Source organism: Heliconius melpomene, chromosome 1, assembly GCF_056956725.1.
Source record: "Heliconius melpomene rosina isolate 202511_hmr_F chromosome 1, ASM5695672v1, whole genome shotgun sequence".
Taxonomy (NCBI): domain Eukaryota; kingdom Metazoa; phylum Arthropoda; class Insecta; order Lepidoptera; family Nymphalidae; genus Heliconius; species Heliconius melpomene.
In genome coordinates, this window is record NC_140389.1 from 744,665 (window position 1) to 758,350 (window position 13,686).

General features: G+C 32.9%; 1 protein-coding gene across 2 annotated transcripts in view; it reads left to right on the forward strand.

The window, feature by feature from the left end:
- The first annotated feature begins 730 nt into the window (after positions 1-730).
- Positions 731-13,686, forward strand: part of sns (nephrin adhesion molecule sticks and stones) — a 177,564-nt gene continuing 164,608 nt past the window's right edge. For both annotated transcript variants that reach the window (XM_085200068.1, XM_085199980.1), the window contains exons 1-2: positions 731-900; positions 11,427-11,642. In XM_085200068.1, the coding sequence (XP_085056194.1) occupies positions 11,603-11,642 (40 nt within the window). In that variant the 5' untranslated portion in view covers positions 731-900; positions 11,427-11,602. The remainder of the gene's footprint in view (positions 901-11,426; positions 11,643-13,686) is intronic.

The window sequence follows — 13,686 nt, forward strand, 5'->3', positions numbered from 1 at the left end:
GAGCAGCAGTTTACTCTGAATGGTTTTATAAATTCCAATTAATTTACATTAATCTATATTTTTTCTACATTCTTAAAAATATTTTAATTGGAAGAGTCACTTTAATAATACATCAATACAGTTTTCACATAAGCAGTGACATTACGTGCTACGTAACCTAACGCCGTTTTGCCTAATTAGTTCATACGGATAAAAAATGTTTAAAAACATGTACAATAACGTGAAATTTAAACCTATGTCCATCAAGCACAAGTCAAGTATTAATATTTATACTATTAGTTAGATACTATACAATGGAAAAAAACATTTGTACCAAAATCTTATGAGCGGGATTGAAACCCACGATTAAACATCAAATCAACAAAACAAACAAATTACATCATGAATTTAAATTAAATTTTGAAGGAAACAAAAATCTAAAAATTTATATTTATATCTTTTAAGGATTACGCATCTCCTTATTATTGTGTATATGCATATAGTATATTACATGAATATATGTAAAATCGATTTAGTAAGAATTGAACCTAGAACCACCAACCTATTACATCATAACCTAAAACCTACATAAACATAAAAACAAAATAAAAAACCATATTATCAAAAATTTTCACCAACGTTATACATACAAGACGCTACAGCCACGAATGAGATACGCAGGCTCCCAGGGCTTAGTCCCCCCCGACCACCCCCCCGCCCGGGGGGTCGTACCCCCGGCACTTGCGTTGAAACGCCGAGCCGGTCGGTCGCGTTACAGTAACCAGTTCGACACCTGTGGCATACAGTGACGGAGTACAGTGAAATACAGTGCGTTTTGATACAGAGAAAAACAAATAGTGTTCATTTTTAATGTGAGTGCATTTAATTTTGGCTGGCGGTGGATGTTTTTTTCTAGAAATGGTAATTTATTTCATTTTTTTTTCCTTTATTATACAATTGTTATGTAGGAATAATTGTAATTATATATGTCTTGTAGGTAGATTTATTATTTGCCACTGAGGTTATTTTATAAATGCGGGTATTTCGAAATAATTACGCGTCTTTTAGTACAAAATCGATACGTTTATATAGACACCTGTCAGAATGGACGTGCTAAAAATGTTATTATATGAAAAGGAATTTTAGTATAATGCTTAGTAAAATAACTTATTTTTTATTTAATTTATATAACAAAATATTTTACATATATTAAAATTGGTTGTAAGTAATAATAATCAAATATTTATGTATTATGAATATGACTGTTTCATATAAATGCAAAACCAAAATTTTTCATATGTTTTATTACATCTATGAATTATTAAAGGGTAGGCGGAATAAAATAGTGACAAGAGGCTCCGTATTCCGTTCTTCACTTTCCGCCCATTTCAAAGACTAACGAAATAAAAATATTTTAAGTTTCAAATTTAAATGTCGTATTTAAAATTTGTATCAAAATATTTGGACATTGATTGTAAATAAAATATCTTTATATATATGATAATGAAACGTTAAAAAACACTCTTATAATATGTTATTCTCTACTTACGAGACACTGTTGGTTTCCAGAATCCAACATCGCGTTTTGTGTACATGTGTTGTATATAACCTTACCCCTGAGTGGGAATCGAATCTACAATCGGGCAATACTATAATATACATCTTTACGCATCTTCTACGTATTGCGGGGTAAATAGAGAAAAACCTATCGTAAACTATACAATATGCGAGTGTACTTCTTAAAACAGACTGTTTTTTCAGCTTAATATACCCACATTTTTTTGCTAAAATGATTTATTTATAAACAATATAGGTAGGTAGTTTTGTTAAAATGTTTGATTTTTTTCTGGTTCAAACTATTAAAGTATTAACACACGTTATAAACGACGAGGACGAGGAAATGAAAATATGAAATACTTTCGCTAATATCGCAAGCTTAGCGAGATAGAAAGAGGAGTGTCTAAGCACTAAGTTCCGCTGGCTACCCGCTATATGGGGGATATGCGTGCTAAAACAGAAAAAAATCTCATTAATAAACTTTTTTTATATAACACAGCGGAAGACATACAGCTTCTCGTTTCCTGCACTTTTACGATTTCAATCACGACCATATTGCTCTTTAGTTAGTATTGATTATAAAACCCTACAAGTTTTCATTTGACCAATTTAATTTAGTTTTTTAGTACTTATTGGTTGGTATCCTGTAAATAGTAGGGTAGGCAGAGGGATCCTGGGAACTTAGTGTTAAGACACTCAGTTCCCAGTAAGACATTTTCGTTACCCACTCTCCGCCGAATTCTGAAGGCATTGCGTGTTGAGTGCCGGAACGCAATGCCGAGCTTTGTCTCCTTACTAAACAGAGAAAATGAAAATATTAATTATTCGATTTCCTCGGGTGGGATTCGAACTCACAACTTGTCGCTTTTAGGATCACGGCTTTGTGTATCGCTTAATAATGTGACTAAGCGATGATTGTGAGTTCGAATTTTAATTTATTTATTTTAGAATAATATTTATATTTCAAATGTAGGCGGTCACTCAATTAAAGTTGACATAGTTTTAGATAATGCGACTGATATATGAATATGAGATTTCATTCGTGGGTTGTCTGCTACGCTAAATAATAGCTTTTACTCTGTGGTCAATATTATCACCTAATTTGATAATATGTCAATTCGAGTCAGTAGTTTCTCAGATTATCAGACGGGACTCAACGCCGCGCTTAGCCTCGTTTAATTTCCTCGAGTGGGAATCGAACCAACAACTGTCGTACTCTTTAAAGTAAATAATATATACCTTCTATCCTAATGGAAAGCAGAGAAAGGTGGAGTAAATAAAATATGAATCTCTGAACTATATAAAATACGAAGAACCTAAGTCGATATCTCAATTTGTACGATACGATACGATATTTTGATAATGTGCCAGAACTGCTTACAAGACTTGTCTCATAAGACTGACAATATTGACGTTTTGATGTACATTTTTAAATGTCCACATATTTCCTATAGAAGCCGTCTCGAAATAATATGTATCTATATATTTCGCATACATTTTCCCTCTAGTATAAACTTGGAGGTTAACTTTTTGCATATTATAACCTCGTTACTTAAGCTTTTCAAGCTATTTTTTTTCTCCTTAAAATATGCATAATCAGCTATTATCTAGTAGTAGAAGTAGTTAAAATTTTAATTTTAATTCTCTTTATATATTCCACATAAAGATGTTTTTTTTTAGTTTCACGCTTAATCCCGCACTGAGTTGGATAGGCAAAGGAAGGAATTAGGAACCTAGTATTAAGTTTCTACCACTTTCTAGAGTTATTGTGTATTTAGTGACGGAGCTCGACGTCATAATAAATTGAACTCACAACCCTTGCACTTACACACTCTCCCACTGAGTCACGATGGCCTTCAATATAATAATTCATACATATCAGATTTAAACGTAAAAGGGGGCGTCGCTTTATCGAAAATATGGTCACAGTCAAAAACAATAATCCATTAAGGTATTTTATTACGTGATAAGTTTACATCATTGTAGTGCAGTAGTAATTTTATCAAATAGTAGCAGCTTCACATTATATCTCGCGTCTAACAGGGGAGGCAAAGGGAACCTAGGCCGTACCCCATGCGCCGCCCAATTTACGGGACAATGCGTTTAGAGCGTCGGTATTTAACGCTAGGTTACCTCTGCCTACCTGCTATATGCGGGATACACTGTAATTTTAGCGTAATGTTGGCTGTCCTATATATTTCGTCATGAATATTGGCTATTTATTCAAATCTAATTGCTACCAGTTCCGTACATTCGAATGTTTAAATAAACAAACTCTTTAGATTTATTATGTTAATATAAATTTGTATAAATATAATATAGATAGGCACATGACAGATAGGTACATAAAAAAATTGCCTTTAGTTTCATAGTTAATTTTATAGCCGACTTCTCATTACAGAAACTCCCGATAAATCGATATTAGGTTCACAAACTCATAATACCGACTGATTCATTTACTGACTATTCTAAATTAATTATCACGGCTTAAGAAAATATTTTTTAGATTTTTACAACTTTTCGCATGTAGCCGTGGAGACTGATAGACCTATGTGTCAAGACTCTATGTTCTCCACTTTTCCCTTGTTGACCTTTCTCTGTAGAGCCCCAAAAACTTTTCAAACTTTCAAAAATCTTGATTTCCACACCGTTACCTGCTTACAGCATAATAAGCAGAGAAACTTAGTGTCAAAACACTCCGTTCTCCACTCTCAACGTACACCGTTATCACAACATATACTCGTAACATATTATAAAGGTAATATAAAACAAAGCTATTACACCTCACCTCACTAAACCTGTACCAGCGGATGCACGCATCCTGGCACCGACCGGTTGCGGTTGAGCATCTTACTTTTTAATCTTTAACAAGTGGTTCTTGTCTCTTTCCCACGATGTTTTGTAAATAAGTTATAAAAATTTAAATTTTATTATAAGTATAGAAAGTTGATCGGAAGTAGTGTTAGATTGGACGTGAAATTATGTCATGATTAACAAAGTGTTTTAACACTAGCTTTCCAGGTAACCCCTGCTTACCCCGCAACACAGCGTGAACCTAAAATAAATATGAACAAGAAATTATAATAGAAATATACACAGTCTGTTATCAAGAAATTTTGCCTTTCCGAGAATTAGTGATGTTCTAGTTGCGGTAATTTCCACTAAAATCCCCGAATTAGTTTCATTATAATAATAATATTAAAATCGTCAAATTTATAGACAATTTTCAGTCGAAACTATGAACGTTTCGGAACCTACCCTATTGAAGACATTAAGAGTATATTTTACAGGTTTTATTGTTTTAACAAGTCCACAGACATAAGTGGCCATTATTATATTTAGAATAGAAAAACATATTTTAATGTTAGAAATTAAGAGAAAGTGTTGCTCGGCGTAACTTAACGACGCAGAATTAAATTTTCAGCAGGGTTCGGACCCGCAAGTAATTTAAATCGATACAGTATATTTTATCATGTCGTATAAGCTACTATTTATATAAAGATTTTGTATAATTTTGCTATAATATATACATATAACAATAAGTTCAAGTGGACGAAGCCGTGGTTTGATCGCTAGTATTATATAATGGGAGTCGGATATATTATAAAACTATAAATTATAGACGACGTATTGTCAAGAAACAAAAAAAAAACGTTACCAAATGTCGGGAACACATGTTGTGAACGCACGTGCTCGTTACTTGTGGTGGTCCTTTTGTATATTTTAGATTATATTACGTTATTTTTAATTATTCGTACTTTTTAATTTTTTTTAGTACGTATTGCAAATTGTTTTTGTATTTAAATTTGTTATAATTATTATATCAAATCACTTTATTTGAAAAAAAAACAGGGTTATTTGATAAAAACATTCAGTTTAACAAACGAACACAAAAATTAAATATTATGAATTGAATGTGTTACTGCTATCGGTATAAGAGGCTTAACGGGTGACGTCACATCTACAATATATATAATCACTCACACAAATGCAAAGCTCAGCTTAGACCTGACGAACTGTTAATAGTCTTTTCCCAAATAGTATATTAAACTTGTATAAAAAAGCAGATACGTCGTTGTTGCATATGAATAAAAATATGTATATCAGTCTAAATAGCAGTACTAAAGTCTAAAATTATTAAAGCAAAAAAATAAGTAGTCCATGTATGTTTAAAATAACAATTTAACGCTCATAAATAGAAAGACATTTTAAATCAAATTCCTTTTAAATACAAGTTACGGCTATATCTATTAAATTCTAGCATTAAAAAAAATAGGTGATCTAAATTCTTCAGAAATTTTATATAAATATAAGCAATTTGTAACCAATGTGGTCGGAATCGGACAGCATAACTGTAACAGCGATGGTCGTCGATTCGGTCCCCACTTGAGAGAATTATTTATTTTTATATATATATTTTTATTTATGCTCTTGTATATAATACGCGCCACACAACACGTAATATCTCACAAAATAAACGGTGCGTATGATACGGAGTGTCTTAGCACTAGGTTCACTTTGTCTACCCTGCTATATGCGGGATAGTGCGTGAAACTAAAAAAGTGGTCTATTATTAATAGCGAAAAAAAAGAGAACAGTTACAGAACTACTTTATCGGAATGCGGTTTATCGGTAAATTCGAAAAAAACTTGTATTTTATCACATTAAGCGTACAAAGTATGAAAGTTTCGAAATTATATTTCATATTAAAGCTGGTGAACAAGTTTTCCGTTTCACTTGTTCGACACTTTATGGGCACAATGGTGGTTTTTAACTTTATGCTGTATCCTGCATGTAGCAGGGACGCAGAGGAAGCCTAGTGCCAAGACACTCCCCATTTCGGCCGAATTCTGGAGGCTTTCGTGGTGATTGGCGGAAAGTCGCGCGCGCGGAATTTAGCTCAGCAATTTATTTATCATAGAGAAGAAATGAACAAAAAATACATTCCTCCCAGTGAGAATTCACTTCGCCACGACGGTATATTAAGAGTATGTTAATTATAAATAATGTATATATAATTAGTTATTACATTCGATGGCCTTGTATTGTAGTTGTGGGTTCGAATCCCACTTATTGAATATTAATTTTATTAACATTATGAATAAACAATGTGTACTATGTCTTAAAGAGCGAAAATTATACTCTTTTATAGTTTTCGCTGAAAAATAATAGCCTTGCCTTCTTGAGAGAATGATTATATTCATAGTAATCTCATTTGCCCACTCCAATAAAACAATATGCATAAAGTTCATGCCTCACAAAAAGCTAAATCGAGAATTTAGACAGAAAGAGGAGTGTCTTGACACTGTTTTATTTCTTCCCCAAATGAATGCAATGTTTTTTAAAATATCTAATCCTTAAAAAGTAGGTGGGAGAGAATATTGTATCTAATAACTTTATAATAAATCGTCAACATGTGAACGTCGCGGGAGTCGTATTCTATACTGGATATCTTATTTTTAGTTCTTACAAGTACATCATTTGCAAATATATTATTACTTAATTTAATGTTAGTTTAAACATGTGTATTATATTACTTTGTTGTTGCGGAGGTAATGGGTTCGATATAGCTTTTTTGTTTTTGCTTCGATACCAATGTAAATGAACGTAACCTAATTTATTAAACTTGAGAACGAAGTAGAACTGAGACCGATTGCAAACATGAGGATTGTGGGTTCGATGCCCACTCGGGGGAATTAATAATTCTTATTTCTTCCCTTTGGTAACGCCATTCAACGCGCAATGAATGTCTTGTAAATCGAGGGGTGCGTAGCGAACAGTGTCTTAACGCTAGGTTTCCCCTGCCTATCCTTATAGGGGAAGGATATATCGTGAAGCTAATTGAACTTATTAATTCTTTAAAAAAATTGTTAAAAAAATAGTAAAAGACTGAAGGAATGAAATTTAAAACATATATTCTTTTTCCATCTATATAATTATGTGTAAAAAAAACGTATTTCATACTTTTTGCATAAATAACGTACACCCTACATGTGGTTACATACAACAAAAAAAAGTTTTGAACTTTAATAAAAAACAATGCTCTTATCTTCGTCACTGTAATTATTCTTTTTTATAATTTAGATTATTATTTTAAGTTTGTTGAGGCCACCGTGTCGCAGTGCTAAAAGTATTGATTATTAACGCGATGCAGGTTCGATCCACACTTGAGGAAAAGCTATATTTAAGTTGTTTTTCTTTCCCTTTCTGAACCCCCGTTCTATATGAAGTGAAGAACGGAGTGTCTTGACAAAATAAATCCCTTTTCTCTATCCTAGCGGAGGTAGCCTAATGTAAGATACTCCCTTACTTTCCGCTGTATTTTCTATACATTGTGTGTTGAAAGGCAGAGTTCAACGCCGCGTTTTGTCTCATTACCAAAGCTGTGAAATGAAAATATTAAATATTTCATTTCCTAGCGAGGGATCGAATCCACAACAATGACGTTTACAGTCACACACGCTACATCACTATGCAAGGAACAGCGTTAAACCCCGCCACAATATAAAATAACATAGCATTTATACATTGCCATACAAACAAACAGACAAACCAAACAATCACATAAAATATATACATCTAACCACATTTCGCAATAAAACGCACATGTGAACGTGGGAATGCCTACATGTGGTCAGCGCATGTTCTTACCGATACTTGACCGGGCCTTTTGGAATCAACAATTGTTTTTTTTTTATTGTATTGTACATCTCCTGCATGTAGTGAGGACGGAGAGTAGTGTTAAGACCCTCCGTTGCTCACTTTTTTTAAAATTGAGCCTTTCGTGGCAACTGGTAAGAATGAAAGACACATAGCTCTGCCACGCAACGCGTAATATCTTAAAGACGGAAAGCGGATAAAGGAGTGATATTATTTACGTCAATTTTTTAGGGCCATTCTTTATTAAGACATATCTGCTCACTATTTACGCTAAATTCGTGACTGTATGTGGTAGTGGGATTCGAACCCACAACCGCCGCGTTTACTTTTACTCGCTTGTGCATCTGTGCCTCAACTGACTCCATTCAAGTCTATTTTTTACTCTTTTTTTTGTTTTCTAATTTATGTTGAATGACGGAGCTCAACGCCGCGCTTTGACCTCTTACGAGAATTTAAATTTAATTGAACTTATATTCTATTATCAGCTTGTAGTAGCTTTTTCATTATAGTGTACATTTTCGAAACATAGAACTAGAGCGTGAAACCAATTTTTAATTGAACCTATATCCAAAGCCTTTACACTTTAACCACTGTGCCACGACGATCTTAATTATAATTCCTATTTTTTATACCTACATCAAAAGGGCCTGTAAGATAAATATTGTAAAAATAAGTTTTTAGGGCAACCTCCCTTCACCCTTGGACAGGGTGAATTAATGACTTAACCATTACATCTATCGTTCTCACAATTTTTCCTTTAGAGAACCGACTTTTATATAAATGTTACTATAATATTTGTTTTTCTTTTCAACTTGTGATATTTTAACTGTAAACGAGATGGTCGTTGGTTCGATTCTCTATCGTGGTTCCTTTCTATTTTTTTCTTAATGCTGTAGCATACATATTGCTATATGACCAGCGAGGGTAAACAGAGGTGAGCTAATGTCAAGATACTTCGTTCCCTAATTTTTTCGAGACATTGCGTATTTATGGGCGTCTAGTTCAACGCCGCTAAATCTTACCAGAGTCTTCTTTGACCTAAATGATAATCTATATATATAAAAGGACTTGTTCTCACTGACTGAGGTAAGACGCACGCACAGCCGTAGCCGCTGATGGAAGAAACATGAAATTTGGACAGATGTTTACTTTTCTAATCTGGACATCCACTAAGAAGGGATTTTGAAAAATTTTAACCCTAAAGGGGTGATATAGGAGTATATCACGTGTTTCATCGTTTTCTAGAATTGTCCCCCTAAGGGTGCAAATAAGGGGTTGAAAGTTTGTATGGAAAAATCTTTAAATGGTCACCGATTTTTATAAAAAATTAAATACAGACTCTTAAAAATATTTCATTGAACATGTGTTTCGTGGTTTCTTAGAATTCATCCCTAAGGGTGCAAATAAGCGGGCGAAGCTGCGCGCGCCCACTAGTTTTATATATAAGGCGACTTAAAAATCATTTACAATTCGACATAAGTTAATTTGACTTAAAAATATTAAGCAATAAAACTTTACTAAAAAGCTGTCTCGAAATACATAAACATCGAATTTGAATTATTTGTTACAAACTCGTGAAATTTAATATATTATTTTGTGTAATCTTTTAAAAGCTCACGTTAAAATTTAAAGTCAACTATAAATTAAACAAACCGTAATGTGTGAATTAAATTTATGTGATGGGTTCTGTATAAGGTATTTATCTGATTATAAACATGAAGATTGTGGGTTTGATTCCCACTCATGAGATTAAACTATATTAATTTCTTCCCTCTAGTAACAAGACAAGCGCAGTGTTATTGCAGGTTTTCACCTACCTGCTCCATGCGGAATCTAAAAAAAAGAGAAAAATCTTTCAATACATAAGATTTTAACATAATAAAAACAAATAAAATGTAAAATTTCTATAGATATAAAGAAATCATCGGACAAAGCTCCATACAAGCCCACAGACGGACGGAGAGACAAAATAATTGCCTTACGAACGCCAGCCTCCTACATGCCTGCTGTTTAATTGATTGGTACAAGTTAGAAGCGCTATAGTGTTTTTTTCTTTATTTTCTTCTCTCTTGAGTGGATAGGTAGAGAGTACGTAGTGATGAGACACTCTGTTTTTTTAAAGTTTAGAACGTGAAAAACAAGGTATATTCTGCCTACGCAGCAATATAAATATTTAACTGCAACACTGCTACGAGAAGACATATATAAAATATTTAAATAATATTCGTAAAGTAAATCATAGGTAAAAATTACACTTATTTACCACTGTTTTACTTTATTTAAAAATGAACCATGTGCTCTATTTTTGATAACAACCAGCACTAATCTTGGCAAAGACCATGAGAAAGATATAAAAATTAATGGAATAATAATCCAGGGCACTTGGAGTACAAACAGACACGGTGCCACTGAACCACGACGGTGTTACAATATATTAGAAATTCTAAAATGAATTTGAACCACACAAAACATTGAAGTAGGCCGTGCGTGGGCTAGCTCTGTCGCAACTTGATTCAGGTTTTTTTAAATATTATAATACATTTACTTAATGATTCGAGAAGGCATGACGTCAGGCCATTCACTTAAATTAGTCCTAAATTTTATATGAATTAGCTTTTAGCAACATTTCTAGGTATTTACTAGGTATTTTCTAGAAAAGTGGAGAACATACTGAAGAGAGGCTCTAAATTGCACCCCTAAATGGGAATTGAATCCCCAATCGTAGTGAAGTAACGTTCATAGTAAAACACTGTGCCGCTACGCTACGGCGGCCCCATAATAATTAATACTTGAAATTTTAATGTCCAATAATGTAAAAATCGTAAAACTTGAGTAAGTGTCTTGCCGTGACAGAAGTCTATAAAAAATTTAACGTTATATAAATTTTATAGACGAATAGAAATAAAATTTACCTCATTTTTCTATACTTTCCAAAACGTAAACATTAAAAATCGATATTTCTTTGCTAGTGTCTTAGTTTAATAGCTGTTAGGGTTCCGTATACAAACTATATAATTATGATTATTGATATACATACTACAAAATTGCCATAATTTCTGAATTTGAGAGGCGGAACTCAACGCCGCGTTATATCAAACTGATACCGTCACGCGTTGGGCTCTACTTACAAGTTTAATTATAAATTATATGTATATAAATACACGTATTTTCCTAATTAACACAATAAAATCATATTTACTGATAATAATATCCGTATTTTCTTTTTTCAGACCAGCTGTGGCGAACAAAAGAAAATGAAGCACTAATTTAAACTTGCCCGTAGTGATAAAGTGTTAGTGATAAAACACAGAGTTAGTGATAGACAGAGTTAGTGAGACACAGTGAAGTGACGATGTGGAGGTGATTGACTCTGATAGTGATGTAATGTGCTGTGAATTGTATCAAAATGTGTTCGTCGTTGGGTTTTGCTATTATCGTTTTGTGTGGTAAGTTACTTTCTTATTGTTTCCTTATTCTTTTATGTACTTTTTTGAGGCCTTATAGCATAGAATCTAATTGTAGACGTGTCGGTGGCGGTCGACGTATGGATTCGATTACTACTGGAGACAATCGTCTTGGTGTTCAGCTCTACCATTTAACACTTAACATTACAACGCTAAAAAGTCCCATTCACCAATTTAATAATGAATTTCCACAAGTGGGAATCGAGCTCACAACCTTCGCATATACAATCAGATGCGGTGCTATGACGGACTCAAGAACACGAATTTTAAGCAAATATTCAACGTGAAAAGGACAAGGGTCTTTATGGGAAAAGGGTACCATAAAGAAAAGGGGTTTAGTAGAGCTGAAAAGTATATATTACAAATGTGTAAATATTTAAATGTTTCTTTAGTTTAAACCATCTTCACGTGGCGCTTAAATTGGTAGAAAAATTACAAAACATTTTTCTTTATTCAAAAATTATATCTTATAGACAATTTAAAGGCTTTATCACAATCGGGCATTGCTAAGTTTTTTCTAATACATTTTCATAAATAAAATTAGAATAAAAGAAAAAAAAGGACTAAGGATGGGATTATAAACTCAAAAATTGGGAGGACGTGTTTTAACAATGGGTACTCTCTATCTTCTCAGCGGGATACCTTAACAGGGAGTTTCAAGCTTTAGGCCTGAAAGAAAAAAATATCTCCATGTGAAATTTAAAGCCACAACCATCACAACTAACATGTCTGGACACGCAATACACATAATATAAATAAATCCAATTATAAAACAAATATTAAAAATAAAACAAAAGAATATTTATTTTGAAACAAACAAATATACTAAAAACAATATTTCACATTGTTTTTTTAATGATTCTTGTAGTAAAAGAGTGAAGTTTAAGAGCATTGGTAATATTTTTGAAAGGGTCCAACCCTAGCACTGTAGCACTTGAGTATAATTGTTGTAAATGTTTTTTGTTTTGGCACAACCCTAGTAATTAAAAATAAACTTAAAAACATTTCTGTACTTGTTATTTTGTTTTTGTTTTGGTTATTTTAAATGTAGGGTTGGAGGTAAAATGGTCTGTCTATAGACATACCTACATAAATACGTAAGTATAATATTTTTTTTAGCTTTACTCTTTATCTTGTATATAGCAGGGTAGGCAAAGATGGCCTCTATTATGATATTCGTAATTAAACTCACTAGTTATAAACAACCTCAAGCAAGAATTGAACGTATAGCCATCTTATTTCAACATATTATACAGATACGTACTACCAACATATATTCTTCCATTTACAATTACAATTAGTAACAATGTATCTCAGTATTTGCCGAGTGCCGCTCTACGGGAATTAGCGGAGTGAATGATGGCTATCCCGCAATCCCAGATCCGCGGGATAGCTAAGTATGATTGAATGGAGTTAATCTGTCCGTTTTAAAATATTAAGGCCGTTTTGGCGCAGTGGGACAGGAAAGGGACCTAAGTGCTATCTGCGGGATACAGAGTGAAGCTAAAAAATAAGTAACACAGCGTCCAACTGCAAAGGGGATGATTGTGGGTTTGATTTTTTAGGACAGTGAATAATAATAATTTCTTCACTTTGGCAATAAGACAACTCGCGAGGGAGTTGAGTTTCTCCTCTCAACACGCAATATTTCAATTGGGTGGTATGGAGACAGGAGTATCTTAACACTTGGTTGCCAATGCTTATCCTGTTATAAACATAGAGGGATACAGGGTAAAGCTGAAAAAAATTATCCCAACTAAAATTTGACCTGAAAATTATACGACGCCTATAAAAAATATTTCAATACTTAATATAAAAAAAACAATATAAATATAAATTAAAGAAATTACGATAAATTATATAAATATCGGCGTGACCCAGATCTCAGTTTCAATTTTAACACTCATATTTTCAATACACTAATTAGATTATTATGTGGTTTTAACCTGTCAAATAAACTGACTATGTCTGACTTTTATTTATAATATTATTTAATGCATCGCCGCGAAAATGAGATATATATCTT